At 37.9% G+C, this 22,273-nt stretch overlaps 2 protein-coding genes across 2 annotated transcripts; both read left to right on the forward strand.

Annotated features, from left to right (window-relative positions):
- Positions 1-3,112: 3,112 nt before the first annotated feature.
- On the forward strand, positions 3,113-7,693 carry LOC101304203 (CBS domain-containing protein CBSX1, chloroplastic-like). Its single transcript, XM_004303971.1, has 7 exons — positions 3,113-3,419; positions 3,513-3,577; positions 3,703-3,766; positions 4,971-5,023; positions 6,705-6,820; positions 7,116-7,173; positions 7,274-7,693. The coding sequence occupies exons 1-7, from the start codon at positions 3,131-3,133 to the stop codon at positions 7,346-7,348; spliced, it is 720 nt and encodes a 239-aa protein (XP_004304019.1). The 5' UTR covers positions 3,113-3,130; the 3' UTR covers positions 7,349-7,693.
- Positions 7,694-10,554: 2,861 nt separating this feature from the next.
- Positions 10,555-12,060, forward strand: LOC101300556 (abscisate beta-glucosyltransferase-like). The gene has a single exon (XM_004305889.1). The coding sequence runs from the start codon at positions 10,555-10,557 to the stop codon at positions 12,058-12,060; it is 1,506 nt and encodes a 501-aa protein (XP_004305937.1).
- The last annotated feature ends 10,213 nt before the right edge of the window (positions 12,061-22,273 follow it).

The raw sequence follows: 22,273 nt of genomic DNA on the forward strand, positions 1-22,273 counted from the left end.
GTCGGCTAAAGTTTTTTTATTTTTTTTAAAATAACTTTTAGCCGACGAAATATGCTCTAATTCGTCGGCTAAATACCTATAAAGCCGACGAAATATACTATATTTCGTCGGCCGTAGATCTTTTTTATTTTTTATTACAAACTTTAGCCGACGAATATTTTAAAATATTAGTCGGCTAAAGTTTGGCAGATAACCGACGACAAAAAAGTCGTCGGCTATAGTCCGGACTTTAGCCGACGAAACAATGTCGTCGGCTAAAGTCTGGACTATAGCCGACGAAATAATGTCGTCGGCTAAAGTCCGGACTATAGCCGACGACTTATACGTGTGTCGTCGGCTAAAGTCACCACAGATGAGCTTTTCCCGACGAAAACTTAGCCGACGAAAGGTCGTCGGCTAAGATCTTAGCCGACGAATTAAGCTGACAGGCCGACGAAAAATTTTCGTCGGCTAAAGTGCTTGTCCTGGTAGTGCATGTCGCCGTATCGTGTCGCCGTGTCTGTGTCCGTGTCCGTGTCTGTGCAACATAGGTTGAAACCAACATTCAACATTACCATTAACAAGGACTGGAAAAAAAAAACCGTCAAGATACAGTTCATGACCAACTTGATCCAGTTTTCATGAAAACCAAACTTTTCTAGACATTTTGAGATATACTCCCAACTAAGATAATCATAAGCCTTTTCCAAGTCAAATTTTACAACCATAGAGCCACTTGACCTTACTTTCTTTGAAAATCAAAGAAAAGTTCATGGGCTATCAAGATATTGTCCTGTATAGCTCTTCCAGGAACAAAGACATCTTGATTCTTAGAAATACATTTTTCTAATAAAGGCCTAAGCCTTTTCAGTATGATCTTAGTAATGATCTTGTAAGAAACATTGATCTTAGTAACGATCTTGTAAGAAACATTGCAAAGACTAATTGGTCTCAAATCAGTCACTTGTTCCGGTTTTTCAATTTTTGGGATCAGAGCAATATTTGTATTATTGATAGAATCCAAGGGCTTGTTTAGCATGAGAAAATCTTTTATCATGGTTATGATAGTACCTTTAACTTCAGTCCAACAGTTCTGATAGAAGCTTTCATGTAACCCATCTGGTCCTGGAGCTTTTAGGGCTCCAATTGACTTAATTGCATCCCAGATCTCCTCATCTGTAACCTGTTTTAAAAGAAGATCATTATCAGCATTATCAATACACGAATCAATGACATTAATGAAGTTTGTAATAGCAATGTCATTGGGTGTGGTATCCTTATGAAATCTTTTCTTCAAATCTCTAACTAAAATATCAGAAATTTCTTTCTTTGTATTGACCCATGTTCCCATTGTGTTCTTTAATTTCAGAATTGTGTTGCTTCTTCTCCTCATGTTTGCTTGTGTTTGAAAAAATTTGGTATTTTTATCACCAAGGTTAAGCCAATTCGCTCTAGCTTTTTGCGCCCAAAATATCTCCTCATCTTTGTAACATTGCAGTAATTGTTGCCTTATAGTCATATCTTGCTCCTGCAAGTAATCAGAGAAAGAAGAATTCATTAGTTCATTAGTAGTTGTAATACTTTGTTGGATGTTGTGATTACTATATAATTGCAGCTTATTAAATGAAATTTTTTGTAATTAAAAAAAAGTCAATACAAATGATTTTAGATCTACATAAAATAAAGTGTATAATAGCATACATATGTCTCAAACGAGTGATTGTTGTCTTTATCTATATTGGAGAAGAAGGTGGTGTTTCTCAGTTGTGGGAGTCCCGTTCTAAACTGCCAATCTGCCATGATTTGAGGGGGATGGGGGAGGAGATTTTGGTCATTGTTGGGTGTTAGTTCGGCTTTGGTTAGTAAGGTTGGTGGCTGAGAGTTCTATGGCATGGGGAGGCGGAGATCGTCTCAATGTTGGTTTTGGGTTGGTGATATGGGTATTCCTATGTTTGATCTAGGAATTGGCAGTGCAACACTGGTGGCGGAGAGCCCAAGTGGACGTTGTGCTATTAGTGTAACAACCACGATAGGGATGGCATGTTAACCGAGCGCGGAGGCGATGGTGTGGTTTGTCCGGGAAAGTTGCACCAAAGTTTGGTTGAGCTTGGCATGGGGACATTGATCTCCTTGTTCCCTGGACTGGTTAGGCTCCATTCTTGGGCCCAGCCTAGGTTGTTTTTCTTTTAATAGTTATTTTTATCTAAGTTATTTAGTTTTGTTGCGCTTTTGGCGAGTAATAAGTCCTTGCATTAGTCAAGTAGGGTTAGTCAGGCTTCGTGCTTGTGTGTACAATCAGAGCCCCTTGTCTGTTCTAGGTAGGCAGCGAGACCTTACTTTGTCAAATGGTCGTTGTCGCCTAGTAGGGGTGAAGCTAACTGTCGTCGGATCTAATTTCCAACAGCAACATAGTTGGAAAACTGAATTATTAGACATTAAGATGTGTAAGTGTGTTACATATATTATGATTTTTCCAGTATGTCATCACTATGTGAAAACAAATAGAGTCGCTATTGGGGCAGTAGTTAGTGTCTAGTTGAGTACATGTTTGTTGTAGGGTTTTTGATATTATTTTAGGTCTTTGTACTTGTATTCGAAAATTCCACTAATCAAGGCTTAAGTGCAACCGCACCAACCTTTTATTTCATTTCAAACAGAAAATAAAACGTTAAAAGTATTTTAGGAAACGTTAAATGTATGAATCTTTTCTGATGCATAAATAAACATAAAACATTTGAATTTTAGGAAAATGTTGAGTTGGTAATAAACTTATTAGTGTAGATGTAGAACCCAAAATTCAAATGAGATTATGAACCTAGAGAGTATTTAAGGAACCGTGTGATATCGTCACCGCCCACGATCATATGGCAAATGGTCAAAACCCTGCGGCGGCGCGTGGACTCCCAATAAGTCATCCAACTACCAAATCTGCGTTTGACACGGAACCCGACGCAAATTCTAAAAGAGGAAAAGAAAAAAAGAAACAAACAACTGCAACAGGCACAGAGAATCTCATTCTATCTCTCTCACCACACCAGACCTCTCCCCTTCAACAAAATCAAAAAATAATTTAAATTCCAAAATAAATTAAAAAAAATATCACTTCCCTCTGCTTCATCATCATCTCAGCTCATCAAATTCAAAATCCACTATGATGGGCTCAAACTCACTCCAAATCCCAATTGCTTTGCCCAACCACACCCCCACTCTCTTTTCCCCTCTCAGCTTCTCCCTCCCTCTACTCTCTCCCTCGCCTCTTCTACGACGTCCTTTCCAGACTCTCCCCCTCTCAATCCGTCCCCGCCGCGCTTCTACTCTCGCCTCCTCCGCCGCTGGCGTCGCCAATTCCGTGCAGAGAAATGGACACTACACCGTCGGCGATTTCATGACCACGAAAGAGTCCTTACACGTCGTCAAGCCCTCCACCACCGTCGACCAAGGTAAAACAAGCTCGTCAACATTTCCACTCCGGCTTGAACCTTTGCTTTCGTTTCTAAACTGATTCGCTTCCATTTTTTTTTTTTTTTTTACAGCGTTGGATTTCTTGGTGGAGAAGAGAATTACCGGCTTTCCTGTGGTGGATGATGACTGGAAGCTGGTAAATATTTTGCTTAATTTTTTGTGATTGTGTATGAGATTGAATTGGGTGTTAGGTTTTCGAAAGGAATGACTGTTTGTATTTACTAGTTTGTGTTTGCTTCTATTGTTTCGCTACGGCTGCAGGTTGGTGTTGTTTCGGATTATGACTTGTTGGCATTGGACTCCATATCAGGAGTAAAGATAGGAGGTATGCTGTGTTGCAATATCTGAATTTTTCTATTATATGTTATATGCTTATGATGTGGTGATTAAGAAGTTTTGGTTTGATAGTCTGACCTAACAAAGTTAGTATATCTACTAAGTTTGGGATCAATTTGGAAATTTGAAGTTGGTTTGTGAATTGTGAGGGAGAGTAGAAGAATTTAGATCTTAAGCAGTAGGTCAATTGCCTTAATTTAATCCTACGAAAGCTGTAGTCTTTGTTTTTTCCTTAGTCCTTGTGTGCTATGCTTCTCTTAGTAACCGTGAGGATTATTTTTATCTTTTTGAATATCCATCAAGTATGGAGTCTGAACCGAGGGAGTAAAGTAGTATACATTCATAAAGGAAAGGAGAATGAGGGGAGCAATGTAATTGATATTAAATCAGCATACATATACACTTTTTTATTCTGTTGGGAAAGGGTGACAGAAGAGCAGAATAAGTTCAACTTATGATCCCTGTTAACTTGAATCATTGGTCAATGTTGGTCTGCTGTGTTGTGTAAACTAATTTAACAATTTTAGTTTTCTTTAAAGAGTCTGATTTTCACCTGTGTAATTGGGTCTATTCTGGACTGCCAGTATATGTGTGATCTGTGGTCAGGGTGCCTTGAGCTTTTGGCTTTTTTGGGGCTGCTATGGACTCCTGAATGAGCCTCTATGTGCATACATTTGCATGAAGGAAATTCAAATTTTTCAGTATTTGTTTGTAGCTTGGTCAAAATATACAATTACTAAAATTTTCTTTTGAATAGTGTAAGGTTAAAAGGGAATTTTTGATATGATTTAAGTTCAATATTATCTTGCTGCTTCATAGTTCAACAAGAGAGAAATGAGAAAAATGAAGCAGAGCACCAAATAAATTGTCCAACCCCTTTGCTACCAAAAGGAGATGAACTAATTGCTGCATAATATCTCAAACATGATATTCTTGCATTTTTAGCTGCAAAATACCAATTAAACTTGTATACTAAAGGTGCTGGACCTAAGGCAACATAGTTGTCTGACATGGGTAAAATCCCTCTGTAAAGATAAAATTCAAGGACTTGAGGCATAGGTCCACCAAGCTTCCAAAGGGGACGCATGGACGCTGTTTTCCATCTTTAACGTCTTTTTTATTGATTTTGCTTATGTTTCTTTGTTTTTTTTTATGAAATGGGTGAATTTATTATAATTTTATATTCCTATCAGGTGGTAGTCAACATGACACAGACTTCTTTCCAGATGTGGACAGTTCTTGGAAGGTATGTCTAATGTTGTTTGACAACAAGTCTTAATTATGAGTTGTCAATTGTGTTGTGATGTGTATTTTGCAATTAGATGATGGATGTGTTTCTCAGTTAAGTAGGAGTTTAATGGTTATTTGTAACTTTGATCATGATATAAAGACCAGATGTTCCATAGTAGTACGTGTTTACTGGCTATCTCAGCATTGGAGTTTTGAATTTGTCGGAGATATTGCTTTTACAGCTATTGGTGTAGGCTTACGAATTTGAGTGACAATGCATACTTAACATGCTGGGAAAAGTGATATAGAGTTCCGATTCACAACTCTTATCAGGATCAACAATTTCTGGCCGCCGACATTCCCTATCCTTTTGCCAGTGATTTGTGGCCTCTTAAGTTATTTGTAAAACCAACAATACAGAGGTCATGTGTTGGAATCTCACTGGCATATAGGAATGGGTGGGACTGGAATAAAATAAGGTTTAAATGCTGAGGTAAAAATCATTGGTATCTTTCGGCCTGGACTCATAAGGCGTTGGTTATTTCATTATTTTTTGTGGAGGGAAATTCACAGCCCCTTCCTAATAGTTTAATAGTTTCACATCTTATTTCTTCACAAAAACTACCCCTACCTGCCTACCTTTATTTCTTTCTCCTGCTCTACCTCCCTTCTTTATCTCATAGGCAAGTTGATCAGATCATAAAGTCAACTTTTCTGCTTACTCCTAATGTCTAGAAGTTTGGATTTTAAGTTCAAGTTTACCATCATCCTTCTTGCCCAAATTTTTTTTCTTTTTTTCTTCTAACCCTGGAAGGATTGAAGTCAATTCTTTGTCTTGGGAAAAGAAAAGAAAACCAGAATCATAAACCCTTCTAGCTCCACAAATTGAAGGTTTGTCAAGCGCTTGCTCTCACCATTCTTTTCCTCCTTGGTTCACCACGATGAATCAAATAGGCCTTGGGGAAAAAAGTGGTTTTGGTCGAAAATGAGGTGGATAGTAGGTGAATGCTTGGGGGAAGAGAGAAAGAAGAAGAAAGAGTAGAACAGAAAAACGAACAGGGAAGTCATTGAAATATAGATCATTAGAGCCCATCAAGAGAGAAAAGAATAGTAAGAGAGATAAATAGTAAGATAAATGTTTAAGAAAATGAGATCAGGCTGGTGGACTTTTTGCTATTGCATACTAAAAAGTTAGTTTACGGTTCTATTGAGCTCACCTCTCCATCATATCAGCGGGAAGTTAATATTTGAAGAGTAGGAGGAAAAGAAGTGTATAATTTTGCTGAACACTACATTCATATAGTGATACGACTCCATGATTAGATCACTTTTCTGTTCTGTCGTCAGGTATTCAGTATCTAGTATAACTCAATTTTTTTTATCACATGAAAACTTTTTGAAGAAATTATGGTTGTTAGATTGCACTGACATGTGTAAACAAGTGATTATTGAAAAAAAAAACTTTTGAAATCGTGTGATGTACTTGATATTTCTCTTTCAGTTGTACCTATACTCCCTTTTGAGTGAGTAGTGCAAACCCAGAATGTCTGCTCAAATTAAAATTGAGACAGTTTATGTGACCTAGAATTTTAGATTGGAGACAGCATATCTGTCCAACAGCTTCTTATTTTTGATATTACTAAGATTGTGCATAATTGCTTCATGATCTACTTTCTAATTCTGGATAAGTATGGCAGACATTCAATGAAATACAGAAACTGCTTAGCAAAACCAATGGAAAAGTTGTTGGTGACTTGATGACACCTGCTCCACTTGTTGTTCGCGAAACCACCAACCTAGAAGATGCTGCACGGTAATTAAATTATCAGTTTCCTTAAATATCTATTTTGTTTAAGGAAGATTTGTTGAAGTACATTTCCTGTGACTTGATTGAACAAAGTGATGAGAAGCTATTTAAGTTTCTTATGGCTACTGATAAGATTTAAATGGAATTGGGCTACTTCTCACACCATTGATTCATGGAAGTTATGATTCTGCTTTTTCATCTAAAATGTGACAGCAAGATATTTTTCACATAAATGTGTAGTTTAATTTAGTAACTTATCTTTGGGTCAAACAGTCTGTTTTAACACTTTATATTCTGTTAGGTTATTGCTTGAAACAAAATATCGCCGACTGCCGGTTGTAGATAGCGAAGGCAAGCTGGTAAGAATCCTCGTCTTTTTTAACAATAACAAGTTTCTTCTTTGTTGGACACTAAATTGAGGCAAGTTGTATCTAAATGGTTTCATTTCATTGTTTAAAGGTTGGGATCATTACAAGGGGAAATGTTGTTAAAGCTGCCCTACAGATTAAACGTGCTAGTCAAAAATTAGGTTAGTTCAGGGGAATATCATTGGAGCTCATGGACATGCATAATGAGCTAGCTAAAAGTTCATGAACTCAAATATGTCACCATTACTTCTGCAGCACACAGGCACAACCTGCTGTTGCAGCGATTAATCAGAGCCAATTATAGTGTTGTAGATTGCTCTATAACAGGGTTGTCCTTGTATTCTTCATGAAATATATATATATATATATATATATATATATATTTTAGGCTTGTAATTGATCAACATTGTCTAGGTCCTCTAGGATCAGACCTGAATTTTGTATTGTAAGTATGAGTATTGATTTTGATTGGTTTGTAAGGAACTTGTTCCACATTTGCTCTTATGTGACTGTTCAGATTATTATTAGATTTTGATGTAATAAATTATATTGAAACAAAATTGAATCGTAAGACACGGGGAATCTACAATCAAATTCTAGATGTGAGAAATGATTTGTAGAGAAGTTATTAAGTTCTGTTGAGAAATTAGGTTTCTTGAACACCTTAGAACTCATGGACAATCCTGAGTTCTTTCTTTTTTGTCTTTTCTGTTTTTCCAATTTTCTCCTAGGATGCTTCACACTAGTTCTCAACCAGGTCAGGTCTCAATCTTATAGATCATAATATTGTGAAGTTGTCCATGAAAACACACGTATATACTACATAAGTACATATACATATTTTGGTCCACCACAAAGAATTATTTGATTGTAGAAATGCCAGTTACAATCTATTTCAATCCCCCACAATAATTGGAGCACCACATTAGATTTTGTTTAACCCATTTCCCCGATTCAATATGTTTTCTTCATAGATGGCAATCATGGTTCCTCATAATTTACATATTAATAATCATTTATAAGGAAGCATCACTACAACATTTGCAAATTAATATAAAAACTTGACAAACGAGAAACATAATCTGCTCCAACCTAGTTCGTAAGAATTCACTACTTTTGTCTTACTTTCACCCTAGGTTTTGGGTGGGTGAGTCTTGTAGTTGTAAACCGATGTAGTTGTTAACTTGTTTTACAAAGCTTTTTCTGAAACAATAAGCTTGTTTTGAAACAATGCGGATAACACAATCACTGATTCATCATCAACTGCTTGTTTCGCCTACAATAAGATTGAACAAATAGTTCCATTATTGGGTGCACCCATTCCACCTCAGTAACAACCCTGCAGTTACCCTGACAACATGATCGATCAGATGTATGAAGCCTAATAATAAGATTGATTCCATCCAAAAGGATATCTTTGATTCCTTTCCAGAAGATCAGCTTGACCTAAGAGACAGACTGTAAAGTATTTTCCCTGGTAGAAATCAAAGCCACATATCGAGTGTCTTGAACTCTTGATCGCAAAGCAGCAGCCTGATGTTTGATCGAGTCTCTTAAACCATACATAGTGTAAATCGCACAGATTCCACATATCTCTGACAAGACGCAAATGCTCAGAGGGCTCCCTCGTCCCTCCCTCCTTAGCCCCACTGATGACTAATAAGTCTGTCTGTACGTGTTCTAGTCTTTACAGCTGGTAAAGCTTCTCAAAGAGTGATAGGAAATCCCATGTTAATTTTAGGCAGATCGATCATTGACAAGCTTCCATCAATGGACCTTCGATCAGCTCATCAGTACCTCTACTTCTTCTACCAAAGTATCAGTATCTGCATCGAAATTAAGCATACTTTTTAAAGAGATCGAGGATCCAAATGATTGAGTACTTGGTAATGTATATTGCAGACATCTTTCAACATCATATATATGACCATATCTACGAGTTACTGTGATCTGTTCTAGCTGTCTACCATTACCATTTCAGCATATTTCCAATCACCTGATGAGTTGATGCAATTTGTAGTTTTGGACCATCACGTCCTTGACCTTCTTTTCTTAGACATTCATAGTCTCCACCAAGAGGAGGTGTCTCCATTCTTGGTGATCAAAGTTCGATCAAAACCCTAAATATATCTTATGCTGAAGACAGGTACTGCGGTCAGTTGGTTTATTATATCTAATTTTTTCTATGTAAAAGGGAGAGAGTTTTTAAAGAGATGTCCTGGACTCGCGATCGATCAGTCTTTTTGTAAGCTAATTGGAAACATCAGTCATTGGACATTAGACAATTAATTACCATATTGTAAATCATTGGACGAAAATATTTATCATTTGCTCTTGTTCGTACGTACTAGAACATATATACTATAAGCAGTATCATAACAAAATTGTTGAATTATTCCTATTAATACCCTTTGGAATGAAACCCCCACAAATCCACAAATACAATTGTTGACATCAAGATCGAATAGGACCCGGATATATTCTCAAATGAAAATACCTGTGTAATGAAGCAAAATAGCAAATGCCACCCAATGCAAGTGTTTCTCGATTTGTATAGAAAATTAGTTGACAATATATGCATGCACAATCCGAACACTTACACAATGTTGTTTGACATAGATTGTCAACCCTAAATATAGCCATCGATGATTCAAACCAATAGGAGGATGAGAGTTGATGAGGGGGCCTATGGCATTGATCTCTGATGTGTTTCGAACCAATACGACTTTAGAAAAGCCTTATAGTGATGTATCATTTTCTGTGTGTGTCCCACTGTCCTGTGCATGAAAACGAGTATTCAGCTGGGCTATTTACTCGATAGACAAATTATTGGTAGACTTTTGGGTGCAAACTTTGCATTCAAATCTCTGCATATATGCTGATAAAGTTTGTGGATACGATCTTTTTTCCAAATATGGGGAAGCAGAAAACAGGATCCAAATGAATCTGGGGACTAGCTGCATGTGTTCTATCACAGTGTTATGCAACTAATGCCACCTGCTCTACCCACTGCACTGATGAGAAACAAAACACACGCATGCATAAATCTTTTTCCTTCTTTTATTGTTTTTTCCCCTTATCCCTGTGATTTTGATGAAGATTTACAACCTCATTTTTAATCATTGGTGAGACTGACATAAAGTAGCAAACTAACAATCATGTATCATCAAATAATGTTGATCTGTGTAACTGTTTTTGCTACTTGGAGTAAATAATAAGGTTTATGACCTTCTTACGACGAGAAATGATGAGTAACAATGGAGAATTAGAATAGGCCACGAGTTCAATCTTACATAATGAAATTGATGCTATAAATTGAGCTCATGGAGAAAGAGAGCTAGAGCTGGCCGACTGCTCTTGTTATACAACAAAATGGATTCACAAGCTGACCATCCCAAACTTGAAATATTCTTCTTCCCATACATTCTTGGTGGTCACTTGATCCCCATGATAGATTTGGCCAGGCTCTTTTCATCTCATGGAGTGAAAGCCACCATTGTCACAACCCCTCACAATGTCCTCCTCTTCCAAAATCCCATCCTCAGAGACCAACAATTAGGCCATGCCATCAGTTTCGTCACGCTTAATTTCCCGGCAGAGGAGTTCGGTTTGCCCAATGGTTGCGAGAACGAGCTCACCACTACTAATGGGGACATGTTCACTAAGCTGTTCATGGCCGCCATGAAGCTCCAAGACCCTCTCAGGAAGCTTCTGTCCGAGACAAAACCAAAACCAGATTGTCTAGTCTCGGACAGGCTCTATCCTTGGACTGCAAATGTCACAGATGGTCTTGGAATCCCAAGGATTGTGTTCGATGGGAGTGGTTGCTTCTCTCACTGTGTTGAAGAAAGTCTTAGAGTCTATGCACCCCATGAGAGAGTTGTGTCTGAGACGGAGGCTTTTGTTGTCCCAGGACTGCCCAACAAGATTGAGCTAAAAAGGTCAATGCTGCCAGACTATGTCAAATCTCAAAATGTGTTCTCTCATTTTCTCAATGAAGCCCTAGAAGGTGAGATTAATAGCGATGGGGTTGTGGTCAATAGCTTCTATGAGTTGGAGCAAGCTTATGCTGATTTTTTCCAGAAGGAGATGAAGAGGAAAACATGGCACGTAGGACCAGTCTCCTTGAACAACAGAAGCATCATTGACAAGGTTGAGAGAGGGATCAAAACCTCCATTGATGAGTACAGTTGTTTGAGTTGGCTTGACTCCAGAGAACCCAACTCTGTTCTTTACATTAGCTTTGGAAGCATGCCAAGGATCACTTCAGCACAGCTCTTGGAGATTGCTCATGGGCTTGAGGCTTCAGATCACCCTTTCATTTGGGTGATTGGGAGGATTTTGGATTACTCATCAAAAGACAAACAACAAGTAGAGATGGCTTTGCTTCCTGTGGGATTTGAGGAGAGGATTTCGAAATCCCAAAGAGGGCTTATAATCCGAGGCTGGGCGCCTCAGCTTTTGATACTTGAACACCCAGCTGTGGGAGGCTATATGAACCACTGTGGGTGGAACTCCATCATTGAAGGTGTCACTGCTGGTGTGCCCATGATCACTTGGCCTTTCTCCTCTGAGCAGTTCTATAATGAGAGGTTCATCCTCAACATCATCAAGGTTGGGGTTTCAATGGGAAATGAACACTGGGTTCCATTGAAGGAGCTGCCTAGAGTGACCATAAAGAGCGACAAGGTAGCAAGTGTTGTGAACAGACTAATGGGCAGTGAAGAAACTGAAGTGGTTCAAATGAGAAAGACAGCAGCAGAGTTTAGAGACAAGGCCATGCAAGCTTTTCAAGAAGGTGGTTCTTCTTACAACAATGTTGATGCTTTCATCCAAGAGCTCAAGTCTCGCCGGAAAGTTCAGAACGGTCATCTGTAAAGTGTAAACACTACTATATATAACCAACCAGCATTGGATACATGATCAAGAAAGATAAGCTATAGCATGTAACTGTTGGTTTTGGATCAAAGTTGAAAACCATGGTTTTGCCTCATAAACCCTACCGTTTACTGTATTATGTTTGTTATGTTTAGCTTTGTGAACTGTGACAACACCCTTCTGATTTGGGCAAGTAAGAGTAAGCAAATGACATTAACTTATTGGGCAAGCCCCATTCAATCCCTATCCAATTGAGTGACCAAGTGTTATGAGCAGCAATTGGGTTTTAATCTGTGTATCGTATGGCTTGTTTCTTATGGTGTATGAGTGTTGGTCCTGTAAAAATCACGAGCTGGGTGGTTGCTTGGTCCCGTTTGGCAGCCAAATAATTGCCTGTTGAGGAGAGGTACGAAGTTCGTTTTGTGTCATCAATAATTCGACTCAAAAGTCAATACTAAGTTGTGGGGATCTACTTCCACTACATTATTTTCTCATCGTAAATATGATGACGAAATTCTACCACCAATCATTCTGCAGTGGTGGCCTCCTATGCCAACATCCTCAAGAACCTTGCCCCTTTGATAACAGAAACAGGACTAGAGTTCTCACATCAAACCCAATATCAATCAAGTGGCAAGCTCCGGCAAATGAGGTAGTCTAAATTAACTTTGATAGTTCAATGGTTGGTCACTCAGCAGGGAAAGAGGGGGGGGGGGCAGGGAATGTGAAACAGTGGATTGTTGACGTAATGGAGGGCCGGGAGGGTTTCCAGGGTGTAGAGATTGCTTGGAGCGGTAGGTGGTCTTGGCGAAGCAAGGGAAGATGTAGTCGGAGTCGAACCAAAATTCGTCATTTACCGTTCTTGTCGAGCTCGTTGTATTTTCAGCAAAGCTGATGTGGGAAAAATGTCGTACATGCCAGTTTCTTATTGAGCGGTTGCACTATCCACGTGGTGCGAGTGCCGCACACAAGAATTTACTTGTGTTACACATTTGAGATTGGAGGTTGAGGTATAATTGTTTAGAGTTATATTGGAATCGGCTTTGAGAAATTGGCACCAAAGGTAGAACTCGACGATCCTAGCTTTTCGCAAAACATTCAATTTGATGTTTCGGTCGTATACAATATTGTAGTTGAAAAAGGATCGAAGAGTATTGTGAAGTTTAAGTTGGTTGGTTATTGGTTTGTTTTAGTGGGAGTTTAAGTTGTCAGAGATATGAGAAGTTTGTACATTAACAAGGTAAGATTTGTTAAGCTATTGTATTAAGTAAGAGTACGTGTGTCCTTAGTTGTTTGATGAAGCGACGTTTATATTTAGAAAGTGGGTAAATTCCTCCTATGGTACATGACGTATGACCAATTGGACAATTAGGTACCTGATGTTTAAAAGATGACACTTTGGTACCTCAAGTTATGCTCAGTTAGACAATTTGGTACTTCTGTTAACTTTTTTGTTAAATATGAGGGTAAAATAGACATTTAGGTATTATTTATCAATATGAACATAAAAATATTTTTTTATGGGTTAAATGACCATTAGTCTTGGGTCTTTATTATATTTTAGGTCTTTTGGGAGCACACGAACATGAATTAATGTTTTTGGTTAAGTTGATAAAATATGACATAATTGAATTTTATGTTAAGAAATATGTATTTGTGATATGTGGGGAGGTTGTGAGGATGCAACCACTGACTTGGGCCAAGGTTAATGGGCCGGTGGATCTATGTGGGGATTTGGGCTTCAAGGTCTGGAGTTGGGTTGTTGGCCCAATTTGGGTATTTATCTTTCTCTTGGTTCAATTTTTCATTTTCTTAGTTTTAATTTGGTTAGTTGCTGAAATAAGTCACCATTATTTTATGGTTGACGGAGGGCTATGCCTTCATAGGTACCTTTTTTGGTTTTTGTTTTATTGTTTGTTAGTGTTGGATACTGGTGGGCAACGTCTTAGTAAGTGCACGCAACATGCCATGCTTGCTCTAGGAAGATGACGAGTTCCTTCTTTTGTCAAATGGTCGCAGCCTCTTAGTGACAAGATGAAACTTAGGGTCCCACCATGGCCAAAGAAGCATGTGTCCAAAAATGTTTTCCAATAGTTTGCCACTTTGAGCCTATTTATATATTTAGCATTTTTGTTCATTAGCACCATAAATTCCTACCTAGCCTATACACTTTATTCTACCCTTCTATGGTAGTTGGTGAAGCGATTCGAGAGAATGACTTATTGTTTGAGTGCTTCAAAAGGGTCACATGTAATTTCCAGTGGCTTCATAGCCGGAAAGTAGATAGACATAGTAACTTATGGCTTTGTATGAGTAGTATTTTTTCGATATGTCACAAAAATTGTAAAGCAAATGGAGTAGCCAACGATGCACTCTTTGCTAAATGGTGCTTGTTAGAATGCAAAATTTTTGTAGACATGCCTAATATTTTTGGGTATTCTTACAGTATGAGGTTTAAGCACAATGTCCCCCTCTCTTGTATTCTGAGGTTTCGTTAATAGTTATGACGTGAGGGCTGCCGTTCTAGCTGTATTAAAAAAAAATGTATTTGTGATCTGAGCACCTATTACACTACTTTCAGTGAGTTAGATATACCTCAGTGGAATAATCTCGTGAGTGTTTAGGTTACACCGACTAAATTTCTTTAATATAAAATTCAATCATGTTAACAAAATATTAATTCATCCTTATATAGATAAATATTAATTCAATTTTTGAGGATATCTTTTTATTTAAGTTGTCGAGCTCCAAAATTCATTCCAACTCGTTGGTCCGTTCCTCCTCATCCCTATATTAAAGTAAACACTAATGGTTCATATAAATGATATAAGAATTAAATTCAGTTTACCCCATGAGGTTTGGGAGTAACTTCATGTTAATCCCTATACTTTCAATTTTATCAGTTTACCCCTCAAACTTTTCAATTTTCCTCAAGCGTGACCAAATGTCCTATATTCTGTCCAAATCGGACGTTAATTGCTGATAATTTTAACCTTAACTGTGAGGCCAGTATCTAGAATTTAGGCAAATCGGATCTTATATGTCCAAATCGGACCTTAACTGCTGATAATTAAAGGTCGATTCAAACGGAATATGAGAATTTGGGCACGGCAGACAGAAATTGAAGAGTTCAAGGGGTAAACTGATGAAAATAAAAGTGTAGGGACTAACATGAAGTTACCCCCAAACCATAAGGGGGTAAACTAAATTTAATTCATGATATAATGATGATATGAATGCAGGTTTTGTTGGGGTCTTTCGCGATACCACGAGTCTTTATTTGAGAGCTTTTGTCTCTCAAGTTGTGGTTACAAGTGCTTTGATGCTGATGTTCTAGCGGTCATTGTTAGACTTGAAACAAACTCATCTATGGTTGTGCATCATTTTGAGGAGAGATCTTGTGTTTCTTGGAGAATTACGGTTGCTTGGTTGAATTTCTTGCATAAGTCTTGACAACTCAATTTTAGAGTTTCTCAGAGCATCTTTAGTAATACTAGTCATTTTTAAGTTAAATTTTAGTTAAATTAGCTAAAATGTCATTTTGGCTAGCCACTTTAGAAATGTGGCTACATCAATGCTTTCTATTTTAGCTAGCTTTATATCAACATTATTCTTCAAATAGAAATTAAATAGTTTAAATATATTTATATATCATATAAAATATCTTATAAGGAATATAATAAATTATAGCTAGCCTCATTTAAGTTATTTTGCTAGCTAACTATAGCTAGCGAGATAGCTAAAAGTTATAAGAGCACCTTTTATCAAACTCTCTATTTTAGCTTTTAGCTATTTTAGAGAGCGTGTTTAGCTTTTTTAGATGTTTAAGGAGCTCCAGCAGACTAGCCAAACTTAAGCTATTATAACATTTTAGCTATCTCGCTAGCTAAATAGATAACTCAAATGAGGCTAGCTATAATTTATTACATTCCTTGTAAGATATTTTATGTGATATATAAATATATTTAAACTATTTAATTTCTATTTAAAGAATAATGTTGATGTAATGCTAGCTAAAATAGAAAGCATTGATACAACAACATTTCTAAAGTGGCTAGCCAAAATGACATTTTAGCTAATTTGACTAAAATTTAACTTAAAAATGGCTACCATTGCTAAAGATGCTCTAATAGTTTAAATTTGGCTAGTCTACTGGAGCTCTTAAAATATCTAAAAAACTAAACACGCTCTCTAAAATAGTTAAAAACTAAAATAGAGAGTCTGTTAAAATTGCTCTCATGTTTATAGGGTAATAAGGTGGCAGATGGTCTAGCTCGCTTTGGAGATGCACATTTTGGTTCTATTAGCAGTGACCTAAATTCTACTGTTTATTATCGATGTACATAATTGTTTGTATTGTTATTTCTGCTTCTTTGTACTAGTGGTTTTGTAATCATTGCTCATGGTTGGCTTAGGTCTAGTTCTCATGTTGTTTTATACTTGTTATTTTTGAAAACTAATAAAACTTCGCGGGGGGACTATGAAAAACAAATGAAAATCGAAAGGAATAAAAAAGGATGCATTTCACTTGTTTCACTTCTTCTCCATATTATGAGAGTGCGCAATGTGAGCCAACGACCAGTGCTTAGTCGTAACAGTATGCCATTGTTTTGAACTTATAACCCTACTTTTTTTATTTTAAATAGGGGCTAAACGGCCCGCTCAACCCTTAACCATTAACGAAACCGTAGAATACATGGGGGACATAAAACCTACTTATATTTTCCCAACTGCCTTTTATTTTTGTATTTTTTCTTTACAAATAGAAACAACAATTTTTATTTTATCCCACCAATCTCATCATGTCAATAAGATCTCCTTTTGTGAATTTTTTTAGGTACCTACATGTATGTGATACACACATTTACTGATATTACAACAATTTTGTTGTCAATGATGTAAATTGGGTCATAACTTAGGTAATTTAGTTCTATTAGTGGTAAATACTTAATCTATGACATTTTATAACTTTATGAATGTTCTAGGAAATTCTGTATCTTTCTAGATATTCTTTATGTGTGTCTTGACCTTATGCCAATAGGATATGTAGTTAGACTAGATCTATGTATTCATATACTTACCATATTGGTATTGTGTAATTCCTTATATAAAGGGATCATATCAATGAATAAGATGATGATTCTCTTGCTATATCTTTGTCTATACACTTTATACTTCATCACGTTATCATGCACTTTGTTCTAACCCTCGAGCCAATAGCCCACCATTTTTTTTTCCAAACCCTAAAAACCAAAACCGGAGGTTCTCGGCCCTGCCTCGGCCGCCGCCGCCGCAGTCGCTCCTGGCCGTCCACTCTGCTACTTTCTTTTCATCTGATCAAGCATCTAAGTGTTTACGGTATGTTTATTTTACAACCCTAAAACTCTTCCAAGTTCAATAACCTCGGGGGAGATAAAGTGTTTTCTCCCCTTCTTCTAGTCCATTCTATGCTTGGGTCGGTGTATTTGCAGGTACCAAAAATCCCGGAATTTTATTCGCGGGTCAAGAGTGTGTTTGATCACTCTTGTTTCCTTGTCCGGGTTGTGTATGATCAACTTCGACCTATCACCGGATTGTGTTTGATCAATCCGAGGCTTTTTCCGAATTGTGTTTGATCAATTAGCGGCTTTTTCGGATTGTGTATGATCAATCCGAAGGACAAACCATTAAAAGCATTGTTTGTGACCTCTATCGAGTCTCATAACAGCTTAGTTTTGTATGCAAGAGCAATGTAACATTCTGCTCCTTTGAGTTTTGACATACTCGATGCCTAAGGCAAATCTTCGCTTGGTATCTGTGGAACCGGAAAATTATCATCATGATCGAATCCTCTAGGTCATCTGAGTTAGTTTATGTTCATGTCAGGGAGTTTTTGCTAACTAGTCATGGAGTTTACGACCTTAGAACGACCAAAAGGACTTGGTTTTGATCATACACACGTCACTTTTGGCTAAGGCAAAAGTCTACACGCCATCTGCAAGCTTCACAGCTTCGCACATGCCAATTCTGCGAAAAACAGCAATCTGTCTCTTCTGAACAGTCAATTTCGTTTGAGCTTTATGAATAGCTCCGGACGAACCAGACAGTGAAATTTATATCATTGGAAAGCTCTATGAGTCTAGTTTTCAGAACTTTTCGCGGTTCGACCATATCTATTTTAACGAAGAAGTTATGGCTGTTTTAGTGTGCAAAGGTCATTTTGCGCGGAAATTTTTATGCACTTTCGGGATTACAGCTTTTCGTAGCTTCTTTCAATCCTTCTAAATGGTTCAAGTGGAACTATTAACTCACCTATCTACTCCTTCTTGTAGATATGTCTCATCGAGACATGGAGTGCTTCGTAGATAGTGGAACTATCCACAACATTCTAAGGATCCGGCAACTATCTTTGGAATTTGTGCTTTTGTAAATCTTCTGTGACTACAATGATTGAATCATTCCGGTCATTCAAGGACGCGGTTTAGCTTAAATCTTGATGCCTCATGGCACCATGATCAATGTCACAGATACCCTCTATGCATTGAGAGGCAATCGAACCATATTGAGCTTTAAAGACATTCCTGCTAATAGTTTTCATTTGAAAACACATTGTGAGAATGAACAAGAATTCTTTTGTGTATACCTTCTCATAAATGTGGACTAAAGCGCATCTTGGAGAAATTCATGAGTCAATCTAGTGGATTGTATGTCACTACGATTCGAATATCAAATCCCATGTTGTCGCCAAACATGATATTTGGGACACCGACTCATATAGGCTTTGGTTTGACCAAATTGGTTAACCTGGAAGAGATAATGGTCCAAATTTTGAGAAATTCTCATGGACATCCATTCTTCCGCTCAAAACTAAGACATTCGAGATCTAGCATCACCATGAAGCATGGTGGTGACCCGGGGGACATTGACGTCACCCGAACACGACTTCAACTTCTTGGAGGTTGTCCGGTCAATTCCTCAAGCAATTGAGGTACACCGGCCTTCCCTCGATGTCGCATTGGTCCCTTTGCAATGCTCATTGCTCATTTTGAAAGCCTATTCTTTAGCTAAATTATGAGTGAGACCCTCCTACGCTAAATAACACAAAAGTGAACATTCTATTCTTACATCAAACTATGTAGATAGATACAACCAACTTGCGGACACCTTTTTATGTTTTATGGTGTTGGTTGAAGTGTTAACACACTAGTCACGTGTTTCATTATTATCTACTGCTTATACTTCTATGGGCTCACTACCCATTCTTTAAAGAAGTTTATCGGGATGTAAGTTGAAGTGTCCTGTACCCCATGTTCACACGCAATACGGTCTCACTGAGGCTACGACCAAGCAACTTTAGCTTATCGCTTGAATATTATTGATGCGCACCAATCTTTCTATTGCGTCTTGGGGCTATGCAATATTTGCATGCAGGTTTACTATTCATCTATGACCCACCATCATTGAATATTTTTGTACTATAGCTCGTGACTGTGTACCAGGATTGCAATCCTTGAGCTCAAACAAGATTGAAACTGATCTCCAATCCTTGAGCTCGGCTAAATGTTATTTCTAGGTGCCAAATCGCATTGTCACTGCGCACAATGATGGGTCATTTGAGATGAATAAGTATTTAGGTTGGATGTGAACCTCCACCTATAATCCGCATATGTAGAAACCTTGTCAGGCGATCTTTTTCACCGCTATATTGCGGATTGTCACTTTGATGAGACAATATTCCCGCCGTTAGGGGGAGATAAGAACACAAGTGTTCAAGTGGAACGACGTGAATTGTCGTGGTTTGTCCCCACTAAGTCTCATCTTGATCCCAAATGCTTAAAGTGTTAAAGTGACGAGATCACATGCTGCAAATATGTCTGCAAAGATTGATGTCCTATCAAGAGGACATGGCGCGACCAAAATGTGTTGGTCTTGACGCCATCACCATGGATGGTGATATAGTGACGCCATATAGTGGCAAAATTGGTGTCACAAGGCCGTGTGGCTCTCTAAAAGGAGGGAGGCCCTTAGGTTCGATACTTTCTCACACTAGGAAGAAAGCGAGCTTGGCACAACCTGATCCATTGATCAGTGATACTCAAATCCGTCTCATGAAGTCTGAATTGTGATTATCGTTAGGGAACGCCTCAATGTCAAATCCAATCCATATCTCTACAAGTATTACACTAGTGTACATGAGGACGTGGGATAATGAGTCTACTATCGAACCACCATTCGTTGATGGATATCAACTTAGTTGATTGGCTAAATGGAAAAATGTGATCCAGCATTAACAAAGAGATAGGTCCTTGGGCAGGGGCAGGTGATGCCGACACCGCAAGCTAAACCCTATTAACACCTTTGTTAGATAGCGTAGTGAGAACAAGAGCTTAGACTCACCTTATGGCACAAGGTCTCTCACTAACACGCACTGGGGTCGACTACAATGAGATATGCTCTCCTAATGGATGTCATTGCACTCCACTACTTTGTCAGTTTGGTAGTTTCCGAATAACTGAACATGCAGCCTATGAATATGGTCATAATAACATCTCTATGGGATCAGAGATATACATGAAGCTCTTAAACGGACTTCATTCATCTGAATCAAGTGGCTCCAAACCACAAGAGCATGCATTTGCAAAATGTATTGAAACGCACATGGACTCTACTTGATTTGGAAGGGATATGGTGAATTATGCATTTGCGTGTTCATTCCGGATTTACATGGATTCTTGATGGATCAAGAGATGCCAATATGTATCAACATCTGAAGAAAAAGATCTTGGGAAGACACGGTTTCGATAAGGCACTCGATGACTGTATTGATGATGATTTTCCATCAATCGGCTTAGGCGCTCTATAACTAGTGAGACCTACATATACTCCCATGATTAGTCAAGGTCTTTGCTCTAAAGAGAGATCCGTTGTTTTGTTTAAAGCAAGATGACAAATATGTGTTAAAAGATGGAGTTCCCATCTAAGTACAATAAGACGCATCAATGTACTCAACACAATCCGAAATACTTGACATCTCATTTGCAATGAAAAGTTGTAAAGCTAAATGTAGATATGCGCCCACGCAATGCCAATGTAATGACAGTAACTCCTTTTTCAATACTTAATGGTATGAAAGGTTGAGGCTTATTCTATCCCTACATAAGAAAGACACATCAAAAGCGAAATCAGAATCTGCTAAGTTTTGTAGGTCAACTTCCACGGGACCTACAGGAAATCTCACTCATTGGAAAATGGTGAAATTGGTACCATTGGAAAGGTCTATGTGTTTACTTTCCAGGGACACCAACCATTTGATCATACTTATCATATTGAGTGAGTTATGGCTGTTTTCGTAAAGTAGGACGAATCTGTCCGAGAATCTGATTTTGGCAAAACAGTCAACTTCGACCGGACTTTGTGAATAGCTCCTGACGAACCAGAACGTGTGTAATATACGTTTGGAAAGCTCTATGAGTCTAGTTTCCAAAACCGTTTACGGTTCGTTCATATGTATTTCCTAGAGGAAGTTACGGCCGTTCTAGTAACTGAAGGTCATGCTACGTGGAAATCTAATTTCCTGCACGAACTTATGTTTTAAGTTCACAAGCGGCCTTCTCCTCAAGATCTAAGTGTAAAAGATCATTTGAGGACAATACGACATGATTTAGTTATTCATTGTCTAATGCCACATTTGAAGACATATTAAAGAGCATTGACATGCTAAGTTGTTGAAATTTCTGTGATTAGTAAGAATCAGGAAGAGCCCTATGATTGATGTAAAGATCAGGGGGAGGTGCGAACTTCAGGGGGAGTCTAGCACATACATACATGTCACTATCAAATGTGAAGGATGTGTTGTACTATTTTTCTCCTACGATCAAGGTTCAGTTTTTCTCCAACAGGGTTTTTGTGACTTGACGAGGTTTTTGACGAGACAACAGATCAGCACCATCGGCATATCAGCGCGCGGCACAAGGGGGAGTGTTCTAGGATATTCTGTATCTTTTTAGATATTCTTTATGTGTGCCTTGACCTTATGTCAATAGGATATGTAGTTAGACTAGATCTATGTATTCATATCCTTACCATATTGGTATTGTGTAATTCCCTATATAAAGGGCTCCTATCAATGAATAAGATGATGATTCTCTTGTTATATTTTTGTCTATACACTTTATACTTCATCAATGAATAAATTGTTGTGGATATAGTAATTTGGTTCAATTATATGTAAATG

The sequence above is a fragment of the Fragaria vesca genome, linkage group LG6, assembly GCF_000184155.1.
Source record: "Fragaria vesca subsp. vesca linkage group LG6, FraVesHawaii_1.0, whole genome shotgun sequence".
Classification (NCBI taxonomy): Eukaryota; Viridiplantae; Streptophyta; class Magnoliopsida; order Rosales; family Rosaceae; genus Fragaria; species Fragaria vesca.

What these genes read in the sequence shown, in the direction of transcription:
- LOC101300556 (XM_004305889.1), top strand. Translation starts at nt 10,555, where the DNA reads ATGGATTCACAAGCTGACCATCCCAAACTTGAAATATTCTTCTTCCCA.
- LOC101304203 (XM_004303971.1), top strand. Translation starts at nt 3,131, where the DNA reads ATGATGGGCTCAAACTCACTCCAAATCCCAATTGCTTTGCCCAACCAC. An exon ending in CTCCACCACCGTCGACCAAG is followed by an intron (nt 3,420 to 3,512) that starts GTAAAACAAGCT and finishes TTTTTTTTACAG; the next exon opens with CGTTGGATTTCTTGGTGGAG. An exon ending in AACCTAGAAGATGCTGCACG is followed by an intron (nt 6,821 to 7,115) that starts GTAATTAAATTA and finishes ATATTCTGTTAG; the next exon opens with GTTATTGCTTGAAACAAAAT.